At 47.2% G+C, this 22514-nt stretch overlaps 1 protein-coding gene across 1 annotated transcript in view; it reads right to left on the bottom strand.

Annotated features, from left to right (window-relative positions):
- Positions 1-22514, bottom strand: part of FSCN2 (fascin actin-bundling protein 2, retinal) — a 103865-nt gene that overhangs the window by 26803 nt on the left and 54548 nt on the right. Inside the window, exons 2-3 of the mRNA XM_063961121.1 lie at positions 15452-15608; positions 12439-12560 (exon numbers count right to left, since the gene is read on the bottom strand). Coding sequence (XP_063817191.1) covers positions 12439-12560; positions 15452-15608 — 279 coding nt within the window. The remainder of the gene's footprint in view (positions 1-12438; positions 12561-15451; positions 15609-22514) is intronic.

Here is a 22514-nt window from a genome sequence, read left to right as displayed (position 1 = left end):
AGCCCTCACAGCCCGGCGCCATTTTCTCTACACAAGGCTGCAGAAATGCTGGTCCTTCCTCACACTGCTGAATAAGTATCAGGGTGAAAAAATGGGGGGGGGGACAGTGATTTTGGTGCATTATATGTAAATTATAAAAGCGCTGCTGGTCTGGGGCATTTCTGTGGTGTTTCAGACCGGGATTGGGCGCTGGGGTGTGAGCTGGCAATAACTCCCTCTGTGTCTCTCTGACAGGCTTTACTGTGGGTCTGTCCCCTATAGGCCCAGTGTGTCTGCGTGTGTTGGGTGCACGTGTGTCGGCATGTCTGAGGCGGAGTGCTCTTCCCAGGAGGAGACTATGTTAGGGACACAAACGGCTGTGGGAGTGACCCTGTCGGCACCGCCGACATCTGATTTGGTGAATGTTCTGAGTGCTTTGAATGCTAATGTGGCTCTGATAAATAAAAGATTGGATAAATCTGAGTCTCAGAACCAGGCATGGAAGAAATCCGTAGAGGATGTGTTGTTTCAAGTCCAGACCCCCTTGGGGTCACAAAAACGTTCATTTGCCCAGCTGGCAGACACGGATACCGACACGGACACTGATTCAAGTGTCGACTATAGTGATGCCAGGTTAGATCCAAAACTGGCAAAGAGCATTCAGTACATGATTGTGGCAATAAAAGACGTATTACATATCACTGAGGACCCTACTGTTCCTGATACTAGGGTCTGTATGTATAAAGGGAAGAAACCTGAGGTAACATTTCCTCCCTCTCATTGTCTGAACACGTTTTGTGAAAAGGTTTGGGAAAATCCTGACAAAAAGGCTCTTCCGTCCTCTGACACGGCAGCCCTAAAGGATCCTGCGGATCGTAGACAGGAAAATACATTGAAATCCATTTGTCACCACAGGTACGCTACTCAGACCAGCCATTGCATCGCGTGGGTGAGTAGTGCTATCGAAGAATGGGCAGATAACTTGTCATCTGAAATGGATACCCTGGATAGGGATAGCATTCTTTTGACACTAAGTCATATCAGGGACGCTGCAGTCTACCTAAAGGAAGCTGCGAGAGATATTGGCCTCTTGGGTTTACGGGCCAATGCCATGGCAGTCTCAGCAAGGAGAGCATTGTGGATTCATCAATGGAATGCTGATGCTGACTCTAAGAAAGCTATGGAGTCTCTACCGTATAAAGGTGGTGTATTGGTTGGTGACGGCCTCGCTGATTTGGTATCTACGGCTACAGCGGGTAAATCATTATTTTTTCCTTATGCGCCTGCACCACAAAAGAAAGCACATCACTATCAGATGCAGTCCTTTCGGCCCAATAAATACAGAAAGGGCCGGGGGTCTTCCTTCCTTGCTACTAGAGGAAGGGGAAAAGGTAAACGATGACCGGCCATGGCCGGTTCCCAGGAGCAGAAGTCCTCCCCGGCTTCTGCCAAATCCACCGCATGACGCTGGTGCTCCGCTGCGGGAGTCCGCACCGGTGGGGGCACGTCTCAAGCTCTTCAGTCAGTTCTGGGCTCGTTCGGCCCTGGACCCATGGGTTTTAGAAATAGTGTCCCAGGGGTACAAACTGGAGTTTCAAGATGTTCCCCCTCACTGATTTTTCAAATCGGCCTTACCAGCTTCTCTTCCAGACAGGGAAGTGGTATGCGCCGCAATACAAAAATTGTGTCACAATCAAGTCATTGTCAGGGTTCCCCTGCCGCAACAGGGAGAAGGCTTTTATTCGAGCCTGTTCGTGGTCCCGAAGCCAGACGGCTCAGTCAGACCAATCCTGAACCTCAAATCCCTCAATTTCTACCACGGCTCTGAGGGTTTTCACTAAAGTAATGGCCGAAATGATGGTTCTCCTACGCAAGCAAGGAGTTACAATTATCCCGTACTTGGACGATCTCCTGATAAAGGCGAGATCCAGGGACCAATTAATGCAGAACATTACGCTCTCCCTGACAATTCTGCAGCAACATGGTTGGCTCCTAAACTTGCCAAAATCACAGTTGGTTCAGACGAGACGGCTGTCGTTTTTGGGAATGATTCTGGACACAGAATTACAGAGAGTTTTTCTTCCAGTGGAAAAGGCTCTGGAAATTCAGAACCTGGTCAAACAAATGCTGAAACCAGCAAGAGTATCGATCCATCAATGCACTCTGTTGCTGGGGAAGATGGTGGCGGTCTACGAGGCCATTCAGTTTGGCAGATTCCATGCCAGAGTGTTTCAGTGGGACCTGTTGGACAAGTGGTCCGGGTCCCATCTGCACATGCACCGAAGGATAACCCTGTCTTCCAAGACCAGAATCTCACTCCTGTGGTGGCTGCACAGCTTTCACCTCCTAGAGGGACGCAGGTTCGGTATCCAGGACTGGATCTTAGTGACCACGGATGCGAGTCTCCGAGGCTGGGGAGCAGTCACGCAGGGGGAAAGCTTCCAGGGAAGATGGTCAAGCCAGGAAATTTGTCTACACATAAACGTTCTGGAGTTAAGGGCCATTCACAACGGCTTTCTGCAAGCGGAACATCTTCTTCGCAATCGGCCCGTCTTGATTCAGTCGGACAACATAACAGCAGTAGCGTACATAAACTGCCAGGGTGGAACAAAGAGCAGAGCGGCAATGGCAGAGGCCACAAAGGTGCTCCATTGGGCGGAAAGGCATACAAGCGCTCTGTCAGCGATCTTCATTCCAGGAGTATACAACTGGGAAGCAGACTTCCTCAGCAGACACGATCTCCATCCAGGAGAGTGGGGTCTTCATCAAGAGGTCTTTGCAGAAGTGACAAGTCTTTGGGGAATTCCTCAAATAGACATGATGGCGTCTCGCCTCAACAAGAAACTTCAGAGATATTGTTCCAGGTCGAGAGACCCTCAAACAATAGCAGTGGATGCCCTAGTGACACCGTGGATGTTTCAGTCGATGTACGTGTTTCCTCTGCTTCCACTCATTCCAAAAGTGATAAAGATCATAAGAAGAACAAAGGTTCAAGTGATCCTCATTGTTCCAGACTGGCCAAGGAGGGCTTGGTATCCAGATCTTCAGGAATTACTCATAGGAGAGCAGGGGCCGTGCGTGTTCCAGGACTTAACGTGACTTTGTTTGACGGCTTGGAGGTTGAACACCGGATCCTAGCCCGAAAAGGGTATTCCCAAGGAAGTCATCCCCACTTTTATTCAGGCCAAGAAAGGAGTAACGTCTAAACATTACCACCGTATTTGGAGAAAATACGTGTCTTGGTGTGAATCCAAGAAGGCTCCTACGGAAGAATTTCAGTTAGGACGTTTTCTCCATTTTCTACAAGCCAGTGTGGATGCGGGCCTAAAGTTGGGCTCCATTAAAGTACAAATTTCAGCCTCATCGGGTTTTCATCCAAAAACAATTGGCCTCCCTTCCAGAAGTTCACACTTTCGTGAAAGGCATATTGCACATCTCTGTGGCACCGTGGGATCTTAACGTGGTGTTGCAATTCCTTCAATGTCATTGGTTTGAACCTTTACAAAAGGTGGAGTTGAAATTCCTTACTTGGAAAGTGGTCATGCTGTTGGCCTTGGCATCCACCAGGCGGGTGTCTGAGTTAGCGGCCTTGTCTCACAAGAGCCCTTATTTGATCTTCCATGAAGATAGAGCAGAGTTGAGGACTCGTCAGCAGTTTCTGCCGAAAGTGGTTTCGTCGTTCCACTTGAAACAACCTATTGTGGTGCCAGTGGCTACTGACGCCTTGCTGGAATCGAAGTTTCTCGACGTAGTCAGAGCTTTGAAAATTTATGTGGCCAGAACGGCTCAGTTTCGTAAAACGGAGGCTCTGTTTGTCGTGTATGCTCACAACAAAATTGGGGCTCCTGCTTCCAAGCAGACTATTGCGTGCTGGATCTGTTATACGTTTCAGCAGGCTTATTCTACGGCTGGATTGCCGTTACCGAAATCGGTGAAGGCCCATTCTACCAGAAAGGTGGGTTCGTCCTGAGCGGCTGCCCGGGGGGTCTCGGCATTACAACTTTGCCGAGCGGCTACTTGGTCGGGTTCAAACACCTTTGCGAAGTTCTACAAGTTTGATACCCTGTCTGATGAGGACCTCATGTTTGGTCAATCGGTGCTGCAGAGTCATCCGCACTCTCCTGCCCGTTCTAGAGCTTTGGTATAACCCCATGGTTCTTGGTGTGACCCCAGCATCCTCTAGGACGTATGAGAAAATAGGATTTTAATACCTACCGGTAAATCCTTTTCTCTTAGTCCGTAGAGGATGCTGGGCGCCCGTCCCAGTGCGTACTGTATCTGCAGTTATTAGTTGTGGTTACACACATGTTGTGTTACGTTTATAGTTAGCCTGTTGCTGATGTGGTTCATGCCGTTGACTTGCGTTGTATTGAATGCCATGTTGTACGGCGTGCTTGAGGTGTGAGCTGGTATGTATCTCACCTTAGTTTAACAATAATTCCTTTTCCTCAAAATGTCCGTCTCCCTGGGCACAGTTCCTATAACTGGAGTCTGGAGGAGGGGTATAGAGGGAGGAGCCAGTTCACACCCCTTTGAAAGTCTTAAAGTGCCCATGTTTCCTGCGGATCCCGTCTATACCCCCATGGTTCTTGATGTGACCCCAGCATCCTCTACAGACTAAGAGAAAAGGATTTACCGGTAGGTATTAAAATCCTATTATATGACCCGCAGCGCCCAGTTAAAGAGTACATAAATAATCAAAACAGGAAAACAGTGACGTACAGTTGAATACAATATAGGACAAGTACAGAGTAAATAAACATAGCTACATCAGCAGATGGGATTTGGTGCAGTCGAAGATTATTAAAGTAAGAAAAGGATAAGCACATGAGGGTTGAGGGCCCTACTCGTGAGAGCTTACATTCTAAAGGGGAGAGCCAGACAGACAGGGGTGACACTGATAGGGTAGACAGAGAGCGTGGAACAGAAGGTTAGGATGAGATTTGGCTGGGTTTGGTGAAGAAGTGTGTCTTCAGAGCCCGTTTGATGTTTAGTAGAGAGGTGGAGAGTCTGATAGGGAGAGGTAGAGAATATCAGAGAAAGTGAGCAGCACGTGCAAAATCTTGGAGGTAGGAGTGGAAGTAACCAGTTGGCAGGAGAGGCGGCAAGCAGTAGCAGAGCTATGTGGACAGGTGGGAGTGTAAAGGAAGATACGGTCAGAGATGTAAATGGGAGAGGAGTGGGTGAGGGCTTTGTAGGGAGTGTGAGAAGCTTGAATAAATTCTGAAGGGGTAGGGGAGCCAGTGAAGGGCTTATAGGAGAGGAGAGGTGGATGTAGTGCGTTTGGTGAGGAAGATGAGCTGGGCAGCAGCATTGAGGACAGATTGGAGTGGAGAGGCATTTGTCAGGGATACCAGTCAGGAGGAGATTACAGTAATCTAATCTGGAGATGACCAGTGAGTGGATAAGGGTCTTAGCAGCATCCTGGGTGAGAAGGGGTCTGATCCTGGAAATATTTTTGAGATGAAAACAGCAGATTTGTGAAAGGTAATGAATGTGTGATTTGATGGAGAGGGAGAAGTCAATGATTACTCCAAGACAGCGCACTTGGGGGCTAGAGGAGATAGTTTTGCCATCAATAGATTTTGAAATTGTGGGAGGTAAGGTAGTGCGGGAAGGTGGGAAGAGGATCAGCTCAGTCTTAGACATGTTAAGTTTAAGAAAGTCTTAGAGCGTGATTTCCTCCAGTGTCGCCCAGCAGTAGGCGAGAATTTTTGCAGATATCTGGTGCATTTAGTGTACGAGGGTTGAGGTGTTAATTTGCAAGGGTGAATAGTGGTCGGTGGAGCGACAGAGTAGAGAGCATAAGTAAGGGATGCATATATAGGGAAATGGCTTGTTCAGGGCATGAGAGAGAGTTGAACTGTTATAGTTGAGGTGTCAGTAGCCTCAAAGTTACGCTTAGTGATGGCAGCCTTAGGAGGTAGAGATGGGGAAGCAGAGACCGATAAGTTAAAAGACAGCAGGTTCTTCAGAGAGGGGAAATGGAGAGTTGGAGAAATCACAAACTCACAACGGTGAGTGAAGACAAGATCCAGTGAGCTCCCATTCACATGGGAGGGTGAGGAGGTCCACTGGGAGAGACCAAATGAAGATGTGCAGTCAAGGAGTTTAGAGGCAGGGGATTTTGTGGGGATACCAATAGGGATGTTGAAGTCACCTAGAATAATGGAGGGAATGCCAGAAGAGAGGAAGTGAGTGAGCCAGAAAGCAAAGTTGTCGAGGAATTTGGAGGCAATGCCAGGAGGGCGGTAATTGACAGCTACTCGAAGATGGACAGGTTGTTTTCTCGGTCTGTCGCAGCCAGCAGCTGCATCCTTGTATGACATTTCACTGGCCCCGGCTGCTTAGTTGCTCAGAGGCCCGATGGTACAACTGATGTGCATCCGATGCTGCGTCTTTATACGCAAGCCTCGGATCTAAGACGCTGACGGTGGACATCCTTATGCAGAAGACACGGTCTGCAGCATTAGCATATCTCCTCAGAGACAGGACTTGCGTCTGACTGTGAAACAGACCTATTGGGAGTAAGTCCTCAGTCCCTGGCTTATCTCAAGTACATTCTCTACATAATTAAAAATGATCTTCCTTAACCGAAGCATTATAATAACATTATAAAATACCTTCACCTACAATACAAACATAATAATTTAGAAGGAACCTTTGATTAAACTTTGACCTTGTTACACATATAACATTCACCACACGTTACTCTATCACCTCCCGCTATGAAGCACTGCTGTCAGGCCTGGTGCTAACCGTTCAGCAAAGGGATGCAGTGCAGGGAGGCGCCAGGAAGGGGAGACGCTCTCCCTGCTCAGTATCCCTGTGCTGAGCAAATGTCCCTGCTGCTGCCAGCTGCTGCGCCTGTCACAGTCTACCACAGGCAGCGGCGCCGGCAGCATGAAGCCACATCTCCCCTCCCCTGTCACAGACTCACAGAGTGCAGTGTGCGGGCCTAAAGGGGGCGGGCTACATGGCAAAGGGGCGGAGCTACATGGGGCCAGGCTGCAGACTGCAACACAGGAGGATGAGCTGCCAGGCTTCCTTATGTAAGTGGCTGGAAATACAGTGAGTGAAAGTGTGTGTGTATACACTATCTATATGTATGTGTGTGTATGTGTGTAATGTATGTATGTATGTACAGTATGTGTGCAGGGCTGGCCCAAGCCTAAATTTTTTGGTACGCGAATATAGATTTTGGCGCCCCTCCCAAATTTAAAATAGGGTTAGTGCATTACAGTAGGGTCCGTCAGTCACATTACACCACACAGTAGTACCCATTATATACACATTTCACCACAGTAGAAGGGAGGGGGGGGGGGGGGCAGCTGAAAACCATGGCTTTTGTACACAGCACACACATCAGTGGCCTATCTAATACAGGATAACATCATATGTGTAGGGCAGGGGTGGGGAACCTTTTTTCTACCAAGGGCCATTTAGATTTTTATAAAATCCTTCGGGTCTATACAAAAATGATCAACTTAAAAATTATCCTGCCCCCCAGCCCCAGTAGTTATGCCCCTTAGTGGTACTGAGTGCACGTGCCAAAAAATGGGTGTGGCCAATTAAAATAGGACGTGAAACGCCCCCAATAGTGCAGTGCCAGATACACAATGCCCCCACAGTGCCAGATACACATCGCCCCACACATGTGCCCCCACCCCACTGTGCTGCTCACTGCTGCTCCTGTGTGTTGAGGGGAGGAGAGCGCAGCGTGCACCTCTCCTGCCCTATAGTGCTTTGTCCGGCGGCGGCGTGTCTCAGCTGTCAGGGCAGGGATGAGAGCGCAGCTATGTCGGGCGGCGGTGGCGGCGTGTAGGACCTCAAACCAGCTGCTGGTTCGTGACCCAATCAGAGCTGGCGGACCAGCAGCGGCGGCTCCTGATTGGCTGCCGGTCCGCGAGCTCTGATTGGCTCACGAACCAGCGGCTAGTTTGAGATCCTACCTGCCGCCAGACATAGCTGCGCTCTCCTCCCAGCCCTGACAGCTGAGACACGCCGCCTCCGGACTGAGGGTCAGCGTGTCTCACTGACACACAGCAGCGGGTGGGCTGGAACAAACGGCTTTGCGGGTCTTAAATGGCCCGCTGGCCGGAGGTTCCCCACCCCTGGTGTAGGGTGACTGCTAGCATACTGCACACCAGGCACACATGGAGATGGCTCACTGGAGGGCTGCATGCATTCATGCCCACAATACTGACCATCTGCAATGAGAGAGAGACAGGGACAGGAGGGACCACAGTAGCAGCAGGTGGGAGGTGTGACTTCCTGTTACCAGACACAGGGGAGCAGTCCAGCCTCAATTAGGATACTTTGTACGTGGTCAGGTGCTCGGTCTCTCCCCCTAGCCTGCCCTCCACGTCCTTCCAGCCCTCAGGCGGCTCCAGGGGCTGGTATGCGGGCAGATTTAGGATTCCATCCAGGGATGGATCTAGACTTTTCTTTAGGGGGGGCGGTTTACTGTTTAATCTCGACTCCTCCCTCTACAGTCCCAACTCCTCCCGTCTGCAATCCTAACTCCTCCTCTCTTAATTCTGACTTAACTTTTTGAGTGAGACCGAGATAGAGCTTTGTGATTGTTCTATGTACATGTGACTGTGCTATGGGGTAATTGTATTTATTAGTCCTAGTACCCACACACCAGCAAGTGAGGGGCAAATGCTCTGTAACCCTTGCTCTCCTGGCTCCTCTGTGCTGCTGTGGTATAAACTGCAGCACATCGTTCTGCCTCAGGCTCTCCCCGGAGAGCTCTCTTCTGCTCAAAAGTGGGCGTGGCTATTACTGTGTTAGGGGGGGCGGTCGCCCTCCCCCCCCCCCCCCCCCCCCCCCCCCTCCCTCCCTCCCTAGATCCGGCCCTGATTCCATCCTGATCCACATCCAGCCTGCGACCTGCCGGGGCTGCACGCCCAAGCCAGATCCCTGCACACGGCGGCGAAGTCCTACAGCTCCACCAGCCGGAGTCATTCACATTACAAGCAGTGAACAGGCTCCGCAGCTGGGAGAGATCATATGCACAGCCCATCGCAGCCACAAAGAGGAGCGGGGGTGCCCAGGGGTCAGTAGCTGGCTGCTCTCCGCGCCGATGCAGTACATGCCTGTCTCGTGGCCTGCCTCTAGATCCGCCACTGGCGTGGGAGCAGCGTCCGCAGCAGGCAGCAGCAGTACTGACTGTAATGAAGTCAGTGAATAAGTGACACAGGCGGCGAAGAGCGCCCTCTATGTGTGGCGCCTTACTGAGCCGTGTAGTTTGCCTATCTATAGGTTCGGCCCTGTATGTGTGTGTATGTGGTGTGTGTGTATGTGTGACTGTGCAGCATAATGTGTGTAAGCGTCACTGCTACAGGGGCGTCTTGTATAACCATCACTGCTACAGGGGGCGTTACGCGTGTAAGTGTCACTAGTACAGGGGGCGTTACGTGTGCAAGCGTCACTACTACAGGGGAATAACAACAACGATAAGCAACTGTGCGCACCCTCTTGGTGTATGATTAGGAAAAAGTCTATGTGTAATAACATAGAAATTTGTATGTCACAAGATTACACTAATTCCTTTGTGCTGGGAATTATAGTGTTACAGTCCAAATCCAGTTCAGTCTCAAGAATGGGCTCAAATGTCCGTTCTTTTTGGGGTAATTCCAAGTTGATCGCAGCAGGAAATTTTTTAGCAGTTGGGCAAAACCATGTGCACTGCAGGGGAAGCGGATATAACATGTGCAGAGAGAGTTAGATTTGGGTGGGTTATTTTGTTTCTGTGCAGGGTAAATACTGGCTGCTTTATTTTTACACTGCAATTTAGATTGCAGATTGAACTCACCACACCCAAATCTAACTCTTTCTGCACATGTTATATCTGCCTCCCCTGCAGTGCACATGGTTTTGCCCAACTGCTAAAAAATTTCCTGCTGCGATCAACTTGGAATTACCCCCTTTATTCTCAATCGTAATTCTCTCCTTTCTCTCGATGGAAGACCAACACTTATTCCTTAGAGTCTCATGTGAGGCTGACTGTCAGCATGCGGAATCCGTTGTGGTTGTTGGGAGCGGCGGTGTTCTATTCAGCTTACCGGGGAGGGAGGGCGACGTTCGTAGCTGCAGAATTCAGGCAGTTTGCCGTGTGCTGGAGTCCGGACTGTGGTGCTGTGCTTGTGTAGATCTCAGGGAAAAACAGCAGCGTGAGATGTCCTTAACATGTTTCTCCGTGAAAATCAAACCACGGTTTCATCAGAAGGTCAGACCAAACTGCCTGAGGGTGCGCACAGTTGCTTATCGTTGTTGTTATTGTCTTGAATATTTTTGGTGGTTGGGATCACCTTAATTCTGTTGCTGCACTTTTGAGTTGGGGCGCTGTTTTTGAAAAACTTGTATTGAAACTACTACAGGGGGCTTTACGTATGTAAGCGTCACTGGTACAGAGGGCGTTACATGTGCAAGCGTCACTGGTACAGGGGGTCGTTGCGTGTGCAAGCGTCACTGGTACAGTGGGTGTTGCGTGTGCAAGCGTCACTGGTACATGGGGTGTTGCGTGTGTAAGCGTCACTGCTACAGGGGGCGTTACGTGTGCAAGCGTCACTGCTACAGGGGGAGTTACGTGTGCAAGCGTCACTGCTACAGGGGGCGTTACGTGTGCAAGCGTCACTGCTACAGGGGGCGTAGCATGTGTAAGCGTCTTTGCTACAGGGGGCGTAGTGTGTGTAAGCGTCACTGGTACGGGGTGTTGCGTGTGTAAGCATCACTGCTACAGGGGACGTTACGTGTGTAAGCGTCATTGCTACAGGGGGCGTTATATGTGTGAGCATCACTGGTGCAGGGGGTGTTATGTGTATAAGCGTCACTGGTACAGGGGGTGTTGTGTGTGGAAGCGTCACGGCTACAGGGGGCATTACATGTGCAAGCGTCACTGGTACAGGGAGCTTTACGTATGTAAGTGTCACTACTACTGGGGGCTTTACGTGTGTAAGCGCCACTGGCATAGGAGGCGTTACGTGTGTAAGCGTCACTGCTGCAGGGGGCGTTATGTGTGTAAGCATCACTGCTACAGGGGGCATTACGTGTGCAAGCGTCACTGGTACAGGGCGTTGCGTGTGTAAGCGTCACTGGTACAGGGGGTGTTGCATGTGTAAGCATCACTGCTACAGGGGGTGTTACATGTGCAAGCGTCACTGCTACAGGGGGTGTTACGTGTGCAAGCGTCACTGCTACAGGGGGTGTTACGTGTGCAAGCGTCACTGCTACAGGGGGTGTTACGTGTGTAAGCGTCACTGGTACAGGGGGCGTTACGTGTGTAAGCGTCACTGCTACAGGGGGTGTTACGTGTGTAAGCGTCACTGGTACAGGGAGCGTTACGTGTGTAAGTATCACTGCTACAGGGGGCGTTACGTGTGTAAGCGTCACTGCTACAGGGAGCCTGGTACAGGGGGGCGGTTACGTGTGTAAGCATCACTGCTACAGGGGGCATTATGTGTATAAGCGTCACTGATACAGAGGGAATTATATGTGCTGTCCCTTTGTACAGTATGGGAGGGCACAAATTTAGAGTTTGCAGGGGGGTGCCGAACACCCTAGCACCGGCCCTGACTGCTGTCCCTGATGTTTCATAACTTCCCTAATCAGCGGCAAACTCTCCACAACTGGCCTAACCTTCACTCATGTATTTCAGTGGTGAACTCTGCTCCCAGATCATCGCACTGACCATATTACATTGCCTGCCTACATATCCCTCTTTGTCTTTTCTACTTTCTCTTGCTCTTTATTAAAACCCCAACTCCACTTTATTTATTTATTTATTTATTGCTTTCTAGTTATCACTTATGTCTTCCTGTTTTTCCTCTCACTCCTTAATGTTCCAAAAACCTTTAGAAACTATTTTATCACATAACCAACTTGATTATTTCAGCTTTACTCCACAGTAGCATGTAGTAGTATGTAGCATATTGCTGCCCAGTCTGTGCCCACCCAAACATATTACTGTCCAGCCCCCCTTCTGCCATCAGTAAGATCAGTTATGTCTATTATTAGATACAATATATGAAACCATGTTTGCATATCCAGTGTGACTGACGTGAAGAACCATGTATTTTACGGGCAAAAATATATTTATATATAGTTTATTTATTTATTTATTTATTTATTTATTTTTTGCACTCAATGAAAATAATTAATTTAAGTGATAACTAGTGATAACTAGGTTGCGGTTGTTTTATCTTCCTCTGGACAACCTAGTTGTAATGTAGAAACAGTTGAAGTTTATGGACAGATGTCTTTTTAAACCTCTATAGACCGTACATGTAACTGTAAACTGTCAACTAATCCTGTTCAGCTTTGATGAATCAAGTGCAAGTTCATTAATATCTGGTTGCTATGGTACATACAGTGATTTATTCACAATTTTTTACAATGTTGTACTGAATATTTCTAGAAAAAAAGGAAAAATAAGTCCTAGCTTTGTAAACTCACCAACTGCGTCACACACAGCCGCCAGCTGTCCGTTCTTCTTCGTACAGACGTACTTCCCATTGCTGGCTTTCAGTGCAACTCTCCTGCCTCTCCATTCAATCTCGAACATTGTGTTGGCAGCACTGTTGGTGACGGGAAGGTTACAGGTTACAATTTCAGTTAATGCCCTTCTGCTCTATTACTTAGCTAGGTACACACTGACTGATATGTCATCAGATCGGATGGTTCAGACTGACGTACTGCCTACATCGCTCAGTGTGTGCACTCAATATGCTGCACATCAAACCTAGCGATATTGCAAGCGATTGATCTATTTACTAAGCCTTGGATGGAGATAAAGTGCCAGCCAATCAGCTCCTAATTGTCATTTTTCAAACCCAGCCTGTGACATGGAACTTATGAGCCGATTGGCTTGTACTTTATCCCTGTCCACTTTATCTCCAACCAAGGATTAGTAAATAGACCCCATATATGTGCCTATCGTGCAGTGTGTACTGCCAAGAAGACGTCCTGACGATATTGCCATTATTTAAATTAGCCAGTGATCGTTCTAGTGTGTACAGGAGCAACGATATATCTCATACAATATATTGTTCGGTTGTTTGGTAAGATTGCACAGTGTGTACACTCAGTCTCATTTGTTCTGGGTTCAAGGAAAATCATCGGGAAAGTCGGAATGATTGCGGGTTATTCCAGTGTGTACCCAGCTTAACATTATTTAGTGACATACTGTAAATAATGATGATGATGATGATGATAATAATAATTAGAAGTCTCCCACTTAATACATATTTTATTTTCTCCTATCATATATATTTTGCAAAGTATAGCTAGTTTAGCAGCTTGCAAGGGTATACATCATACTGCAATGTTTAAATACCACGGAAATTTATAGTATTCTATGATGCAAAAATATTATGAAATAAAATGAAATCTGCTGACATAAGAGCACAAACCATTCTGCGTCAAGTGCTTTATGAAGTTTTACACACTTTGCTTTCTAAATATCCACCCTGGAACAGGAATATGACCTTCAGGGTACAAGTGTAATATCTGAAAACGGATCCTTTCTATACTGGAAAATATATGGCGGGATGTAATGGAGTCCAAAATCACAGACGATACGGATGCCTTGTAAGTGATTGCCTCTTTAAAAAACGTCAGAGATCGTCCGACATCCCACTATTCGATCGCAGCATCTGCTATTTAGCAAAAACTGCAATCCGTGCTGAATGAGATCCTTAGATCATAAATCCCACTTCTGTGATCATGCAATAGGTCAGTGATGGGATGTGCATACTGTACATTTGTAAAGAAAAGTGGTATTTATATAGGTAACTGTTAAGTGCTTGTTTGGTATATTTGTCTGTGGAGCAGTCACAATGGACAAACAACATTTTAAACTGGAGAAAATATAAAGCAATGACAGAGAACATTGGTGGTCATTCCGAGCAACGAGCGAACAACTCGGAATGACCACCATTGTCTTCAATGACAAATTCTTCTCCTTGTTCATATCATAGGCCCTCATTCAGAGTTGTTCGCTCGCAAGCTGCTTTTAGCAGCTTTACACACGCTAAGCCGCCGCCTACTGGGAGAGAATCTAAGCTTCTTAAAATTGCGAACGAAAGATTCTCAAAATTGCGACCACACACCTCTTAGCAGTTTCTGAGTAGCTCCAGACTTACTCGGCATCTGCGATCAGTTCAGTGCTTGTCGTTCACAAACACACCCAGCATTCGCCCAGACACTCCTCCGTTTCTCCAGCCACTCCCGCGTTTTTCCCAGAAACGGTATCGTTTTTTCACACACACCCATAAAACGGACAGTTTCCGCCCAGAAACACCCACTTCCTGTCAATCACATTACGATCACCAGACCGAAGAAAAAACCGTGAGTAAAATACCTAACTGCATAGCAAATTTACTTGGTGCAGTCGCAGTGCGGACATTGCGCATGCGCACTAAGCGGAAAATCGCTGCGATGCGAAAAAATTTACAGAGCGAACAACTCGGAATGACCACCATAGTGCATGACAAAGTAAACACTGAAAATAGAACAGGTAAAAGTCCTCTGTATCCCTCAAGGAAGCACATGCACTTTCACTTACAGAACGGGATTACTAATCCATGGTTTTATAGGTCAGCAATTTACTCTAAGACTTAGGGCTGTTGTGTGCAGGTGTTTTAGTATACCTGGTATTCAAACCTTGGCTTTTGGTGGTGTTAAATGCTTCAGCAGTAAGACGACATTACACTGAATGGTAAAACCTAATCCTTTGTCACGCAGGTGCAGTTCAGATATCTCTGCTGAAGCATCCTTGTAGCCCTGAGAAATTTCTTTTGGGTGGATTTCATGTTTCTGGCTACAAATAGGTTTGATTGGTACAATGGGCAAAAATAAATCAGTCAATGGGGGTGATTCCGAGTTGTTCGCTCGCTAGCTGCTTTTAGCAGCATTGCACACGTTAAGCAGCCGCCCTCTGGGAGTGTATCTTAGCTTAGCAGAAGTGCGAACGAAAGATTAGCAGAATTGCGAATAGAAATTTCTTAGCAGTTTCTGAGTAGCTCCAGACTTACTCAGCCATTGCGACCAGCTCAGTCCTTTTCATTCCTGGTTTGACGTCACAAACACACCCAGCGTTTGCCCAACCACTCCCCCGTTTCTCCAGCCACTCCTGCGTTTTGCAACTCGAACGCCTGTGTTTTTCCGCACACTCCCATAAAACGGCCAGTTTCCGCCCAGAAACACCCACTTCCTGTCAATCACACTACGATCAGCACAGCGATGAAAAAGCTTTGTTATGCCGTGAGTAAAATACCAAACTTTTGTGTAAAATAACTAAGCACATGCGCTCTGCGAACCTTGCGCATGCGCAGTAAGCGACTAATCGCAGTATAGCGAAAATCGGCAACGAGCGAACAACTCGGAATGACCCCCAATGTGTGGACAACACACGTTTGATGGTTCATCTTCATTCTCTGCATGTGAAGCATAAATAAATGGTACTTACATCTCAGTGGCTGTAGATTGGATTCCACCATGGCTCACAAGAGTCCAGTACTTGCCAGAATTAGTATGAAAACTACACGTCTTGGTTTCTTTATTAATTTGCATTTGGAATGTTTCAAAGTCAGTCTCCTCATCTTGGTTGGCAGAAACATTTATACCTAAAAATAAAAAATAGTTTACTTAAAGTGGAACTAAACTTGAAAATTCTATTTGAGTTGTCCACAATGAAATGCCAGATTTTTGTAAAAGTACAGTACACATCTGTACCTGCTGATTTTAATTATTAGATCAACTGCCACATTCAGAGCTTAGCTTTTTCAGTATAACTCAATGTTCTATTCACAACAATTTTTAATATCAAATGTAGCAAAGTTCTGTGTGTTTTTCTGACTTATTTTGTTGTATTGCAGAATTTCTCTGTTTAGGTGCATACACACGGTGAGATTCGGACTTATCCGATTCTCACCGTGCGACAGGAGGCCGGGTCGGCACTTAGCCAGTATCGCAAGCACATAATGAGTGTGCTTGCGATGCTGGCTATGTGCGATGTCAATCCTGACTATCTCTTCTATAGAGATAGCCAGGATTGACTTGCCTGCACAGCCTATTTTTTCTGCCGATGCCGACCGCGCGGGGCCGCGCATCGGATCGGGATCGCAAGGTGACTGTCACCTTGCGATCTGCACTATCTTTTCTTCCGATTCTGACTATATAGTCAGAATCGGAAGAAAATATCTTACCGTGTGTACACACCTTTTCAGGCAAAGGAAACAAACATATTTTCCTGGCAAACCACAGGTACTATGAGTTAGTAAATATAAGAAGTGTGGATGGAGAGATCTGTAAATATTTAATTTATTAACTAGAACCTGTTATAAGATAACACACTGCACCAGCTGCGGGTGCATATGCATGTGTGGTGCCTGTGATGTACAGGGGGGGTCATTGCGAGTTGATCGCTCGCTAGTTACTTTTTGCAGCGCTGCGATCAGATAATCGCCGCCTATGGGGGAGTGTATTTTCGCTTTGCAAGTGTACGAACGCCTGTGCAGCCGAGCTCTGCAATAACATTTTGTGCAGTTTCTGAGTAGGTCTGCACTTACTCAGCCCTTTGCGATCACTTCAGCCTGTCTGGTCCTGGAATTGACATCAGACACCGACCTGCAAACGCTTGGACACGCCTGCGTTTTCACAAACACTCTCAGAAAACGGTCAGTTGACACCCATAGACGCCTTCTTCCTGTCAATCTCCTTGCGATCGCCTGTGCGAATGGATTCTTTGTTAAATCCATCGCTCAGCAATGATCCGCTTTGTACCTGTGCGATGCCCCTGCGCATTGCGGTGCATACGCATGCGCAGTAGGGACCTGATCGCTGCACTGCGAAAAACGGCAGCGTGCGAACAGGTCAGATTGACCCCCATGGTCTTACCACCTTGGCTTGCGTTTGTGATTATTTGAGTTTGTCAGGACCTTGTAAATGATAATTTCAAATGTTGAACACCCTCTTTTGCCTAAATTGTTAATGACATTGTATAGTGCGTGAACCATGTATGAGCGTATTTTATGTTAATTGTAAAATTCTTATATATTGTTTGTAAACTGTAATATACCTCCTGGCCATGGTGTCTTTAAGCAAGAAGCATATCTTGCTTTTGCAAACATGCTGGAGCCACACTGCATGCTGCCTGCAGGTGATAAACTGAGAAGGATGACAAAGAAAGACAGAGGAGAGACATCAGGACAGTTCTGATCAGATGTTGCTACTCCCATTGGACAAGTCCATAATCGTGCCTTTGTTCATAATGAAGTGTCTCCTGACTATACCATCTTTTTGGACGTACCAAAAATATAACAATTTTATGCCAAGTCACTACCACTTGGGTAGTAGAGTAAAGGGTGTGGCTCAGCAGCTGGGATAGAGCATTGAACTGACTGGGACAAAGACACTGGTGAGGCTTAGTAGAGTGTAATATGCAGTGATATTGTACATTTTGCTATTATTGTGTGCTGTGTGTTTATGTATATAATAAAAGGGTGAGTCACCCACTATTTGCCTGTTTGACTTACTTAACATATGTTGAGCTACAGAGAAAGGTAGGGGGCAGAGCGAAATAACTAAAATTGACCATGCTAGCCTCCGCAGCCAGCTGTGGTTTACACCTGAATAATCAGGTTTCTGGATTTTCTATCTAGATGTCAGAATAAAGCTCAGATTATAGTGATCCCTAAGGCAGTCTGAGGCACACGTCCATGGGCCAGACGTTAAACTCTTGTTCAATCAGCAGAAGAAACAATTGTAGAAAATGAGTTATGCCAATAAAGCACAAGGAGACAATGGTTTACAATGAGTGTTGGGTGGCACTGGTGGTGAACACTACTGCAGGGTATTCCACAGTGTTAGTTTATGGGGGGTTTGGGGGTTTGTTTGTTTTTATAAAAGTGGGGAATCCCTTTAACTAAGGTTGAAACATCGGTTGTCTCCCATGGTATTGTTTAATCTTGAGTAAACTAATGAATTTATAGGGATAAAAATTAGCAGCTGCCTTGAGCATCTGTATGAAATAGCTTGAGGGTAGCCTTGGAATCACAACCAGGGCCGGCTCCAGGCATGTTCGACTGGAGCGGCCGCGCGGGGCGCCACTCTTTTAGGGCGCCGCACGCTGCGGCCGCCATATTCCTGCCTGGAGCCAGCCTTCAAACTGTGTGTGTGTGCGCGCAGCGCGCTGTGCGGCGCCGGCGTCTGACATTAGACGCCGGCGCCGCGCAGCGCAGACGGAATCGTTCATCCGTCCAGCCGCCCGCCCGCCTGCCTGCCTGCCTGGGCCCACAGCAGTACTCCCCCTCCCGGCTCCCAGCACCGCAGTCCGCAGTGACAATGCCATGTAAGTTAAAATCTGCACTGTGGGGGCATTATATATCTGGCACTGTGGGGGCATTATGTTTATTCATGTGGGGGCATATCTGCACTGTGGGGGCATTATATATCTGGCACTGTGGGGGCATATCTGCACTGTGGGGGCATTATATATCTGGCACTGTGGGGGCATATCTGCACTGTGGGGGCATTATATATCTGGCACTGTGGGGGCATAGCTGCACTGTGGGGGCATTGATTCTTGCACTGTGGGGGCATATCTGCACTGTGGGGGCATTATATATCTGGCACTGTGGGGGCATATCTGCACTGTGGGGGCATTATATATCTGGCACTGTGGGGGCATAGCTGCACTGTGGGGGCATTGTTTCTTGCACTGTGGGGGCATATCTGCACTGTGGGGGCATTATATATCTGGCACTGTGGGGGCATATCTGCACTGTGGGGGCATTATATATCTGGCACTGTGGGGGCATATCTGCACTGTGGGGGCATTATATATCTGGCACTGTGGGGGCATAGCTGCACTGTGGGGGCATTATGTTTCTTGCACTGTGGGGGCATATCTGCACTGTGGGGGCATTATGTATCTGGCACTGTGGGGGCATATCTGCACTGTGGGGGCATTATATATCTGGCACTGTGGGGGCATAGCTGCACTGTGGGGGCATTATGTTTCTGGCACTGTGGGGGCATATCTGCACTGTGGGGGCATTATGTATCTGGCACTGTGGGGGCATATCTGCACTGTGGGGGCATTATATATCTGGCACTGTGGGGGCATATCTGCACTGTGGGGGCATTATATATCTGGCACTGTGGGGGCATAGCTGCACTGTGGGGGCATTATGTTTCTGGCACTGTGGGGGCATATCTGCACTGTGGGGGCATTATGTATATGGCACTGTGGGGGCATATCTGGCACTGGGGGCATTAATGTATCTGACACTGTGGGGGGCAATAATGCATCTGGCACTGTGTGGGCACTTATGCATCTGGCAATATGTGGGCATTTATGTATCTGGCACTGGGGGGATTTATGTATCTGGCCCTGTGGTGGCATATCTGGCACTGTGCGGGCATTTTTATATATGGCACAGTGGGGACATATCTGGCACTGTGTGGGCATTTTTATATCTGGCACTGTGTGGGCACTTATGTATCTGGCACTGCGGGGGCATCATGTATCTGGCACTGTGGGGGGCATATCTGCACTGTGGAGGCACTTATGTATCTGGCACTTTGGGGGCATTTATGTATCTGAACTGTGGGTGCATATCTGGCACTGTGTGGCCATTTATGTAGCTGGCACTGCTGGGGGGCATGTCACGTGTAGCTGGCACTGCTGGGGGGCATGTCATGTAGTGTTCCCGCTAGGCGTCTGTGGCTAGGCAATGTGTCTCAGTGCTGTGCCTGGCGCAAAGTGTATAGGAGGTTCTACCTGGTGCAGTGTGTATTAGCTGCACTACTGTGTGGTGTAATGCAAATTGCCACTATTATGTGGCCACGTACCTTCCCCACGAAGTAACTCCCATTAATTTTTGCTGCGCGCCTTCGGCGCGCACTGTCCATGCTTTGACATATAGGTGTGGGAACAACAAGCAGTATGTACATCATTTTGCCCTCCTAACTTAAAAATGTGCCCTCCCTGTGATCAGCACCATGCCCTAAAAAGTGAACACTATCCTGTGTAGCTGGCACTACTGGGGGGCATGTCATGTGTAGCTGGCACTGCTGCGGGGCATGTCATGTGTAGCTGGCACTGCTGCGGGGCATGTCATGTGTAGCTGGCACTGCTGGGAGGCATGTCATGTCTATCTGGCACTGCTGGGAGGCATGTCATGTCTATCTGGCACTGCACATTATGTGTATCTGGCACTATACTGGAGACATTGTGTGTAAGGAACACTACTGTGGCTATGTGTAAGGCTGCTAATTGTGTGAAAATATTTTTACAGTTTGATGATATGAAGTTACGAGTCCACGCCCACTTTTCCAGAGGCCACACCCACTTTTCCGGGAGCGCGCGCGCCTTCGGCGCGCGCATGGGGGGGGGGGGGCGCTTTTACATTTTCTCGCTCAGGGTGCTAGTAGGCCTGGAGCCGGCCCTGATCACAACAATAACCTCTATAATTGTATGAAGCACAACAAGGCTCAGAAGCTCTTATTACCTCTAATATTTTCTTGCTGTTCCTTATCAAAACAACCCTAACACCACCAAACTATTGCACAGTCCTGTCCAGTAAATGCAGAGATAACTCCTGCATCCAGCTAAGTAGTGCATGGTACAGCAGTCCTCATTATACTCAAATGAGATTGCCGTTTTTACCAATTTGCTAGAGTCTGAAAAGCTTACATCTGTAGTCCATATTATATAGTATCACAAGAGACGGATAATCATATCCTTCTCTGGCAGTATATAGGAGTCAGTCCTCTTAGCCACGGGATCCCTTGAGGCACAGGTAAGTGCAGCTATATGTAACACAGACGGTACCTCCAGACTCTCAGATTTTTGTTCACAGCTCCATAAGACTGCAACATAAATCTGCAAATCCGGGGAGAGATATAGCTGTGACGGGGGCGAGTTGCGATGCAGTTACTGGCATTTCTACACTGTTGCAATTGCAACTCACCCCCTTCTTGGCTAAGAGGACTGACCCAATAGGTGCAAGTTTTCAAAAGTGAGTTTCTTCATGAAGTATTACATGAATGCGCCCATCCGAGACATGCAAGATTCAGTTAGAAATGGCAATTTGCGGTACCCCCAGCGAGATTACCCAACTTTTCTACAAAAAGCTAACTGGGAAAAGTACTTGACAAAGTGGATAAATTGTTCTGGACCCCAAAAAAGTGGCAACTGAGATAGCAGGACCATATAGATGTTTGTTAGTAACCATAAGGAAAGTACTGGAGGTCCTTAAATGGTGTCAAATGGCTTATTTTTGTACTGTTTATTAATGGCTGAAAAATTTTAGCACGCTGGGTTTTTTTTTCCTCCAAATTAAAGTCTTTCTAGCATTTTGGGGTACATAAATAGGTCTGTATCGCATTTTTATTTTTTATACAGTGTTTCTATTTAGACACAGAATAACACAATTACAAAGCACGTTTGAAATATATTATACACAAGGAATAATCTGGAACATACAGTTTGTATATCCACTGGATGCAATCATCCAAGAGAGAGGAGAAATAGTTAACAAAGTTAGACTTAAATTTTTAATGTCCTTGTAGATGCTTTCCCTCTCAAGGACACTGGGAAAGATGAGGATCCAAGGATTATTCCGGTCAAGTCCTTTGTGTATATGGGATCCGGTCTGAAGATCGACACTGTCTAGGTCGACAATGTTTAGGTCGACCACTATAGGTCGACAGTCACTAGGTCGACAGGGTTGGAAGGTCGACACGGTTTCTAAGTCGACATGTGCTAGGTCGACATGTCAAAAGGATGACATGAGTTTTTCTTTAAAAAAAATCTTTTTTTAAAACTTTTTCATACTTAACGATCCATGTGGACTACGATTAGAACTATAATCTGTGCTGAACGAAGCGAGGCACCTTGCCCGAAGCATGGCGAGCGAAGCGAGCTATGCGAGGGGACACGGTGCACTAATTGGGGTTCCCGGTCACTCTACGAAGAAAACGACACAAAAAAAACCCTCATGTCGACCTTTTGCCCTGTCGACCTAGCACATGTCGACCTATAAACCATGTCGACCTAGTGACTGTCGACCTATAGTGGTCGACCTAAACATTGTCGACCTAGACACTGTCGATCTAATGATCCACACCCGAGAATATACTGTAGCATAAAAGAATATCATCCTATGTCTGCATTTTCACAATGCAGAACATAATATGTATGAAATGTAATTCTTAATAAAGTATAAAGTGAATAAAGGTCTATGACCATCGTGTAACCTATTTTTAATGTTATGTTTATACATAAGAGAGAGGAAGAAGATGAAGTAATAAAGGAGAAAAGGAAAGTTGGAAAATAAAGAAAAGGGTTAGGTGTAGTAGAAGTATGTAAGTAAGATATGTAAGTAAGAGGGGGTTTCATGGCAATGAGCCTGGGACCAGGGGGTGAGTTCAACCAGATTATATTAAAAAGTAAAATAAATTGGAATATCCTTCATGAATAGGATCTGGGATTATCGGAAGCCTTATGGGTTTAAAACCATTGC

This window comes from Pseudophryne corroboree, chromosome 3 (assembly GCF_028390025.1).
Source record: "Pseudophryne corroboree isolate aPseCor3 chromosome 3, aPseCor3.hap2, whole genome shotgun sequence".
Taxonomy (NCBI): Eukaryota; Metazoa; Chordata; class Amphibia; order Anura; family Myobatrachidae; genus Pseudophryne; species Pseudophryne corroboree.
The sequence above is the reverse complement of the archived record's forward strand: the minus strand, read 5'-3'. Positions and strand labels throughout refer to the sequence as shown.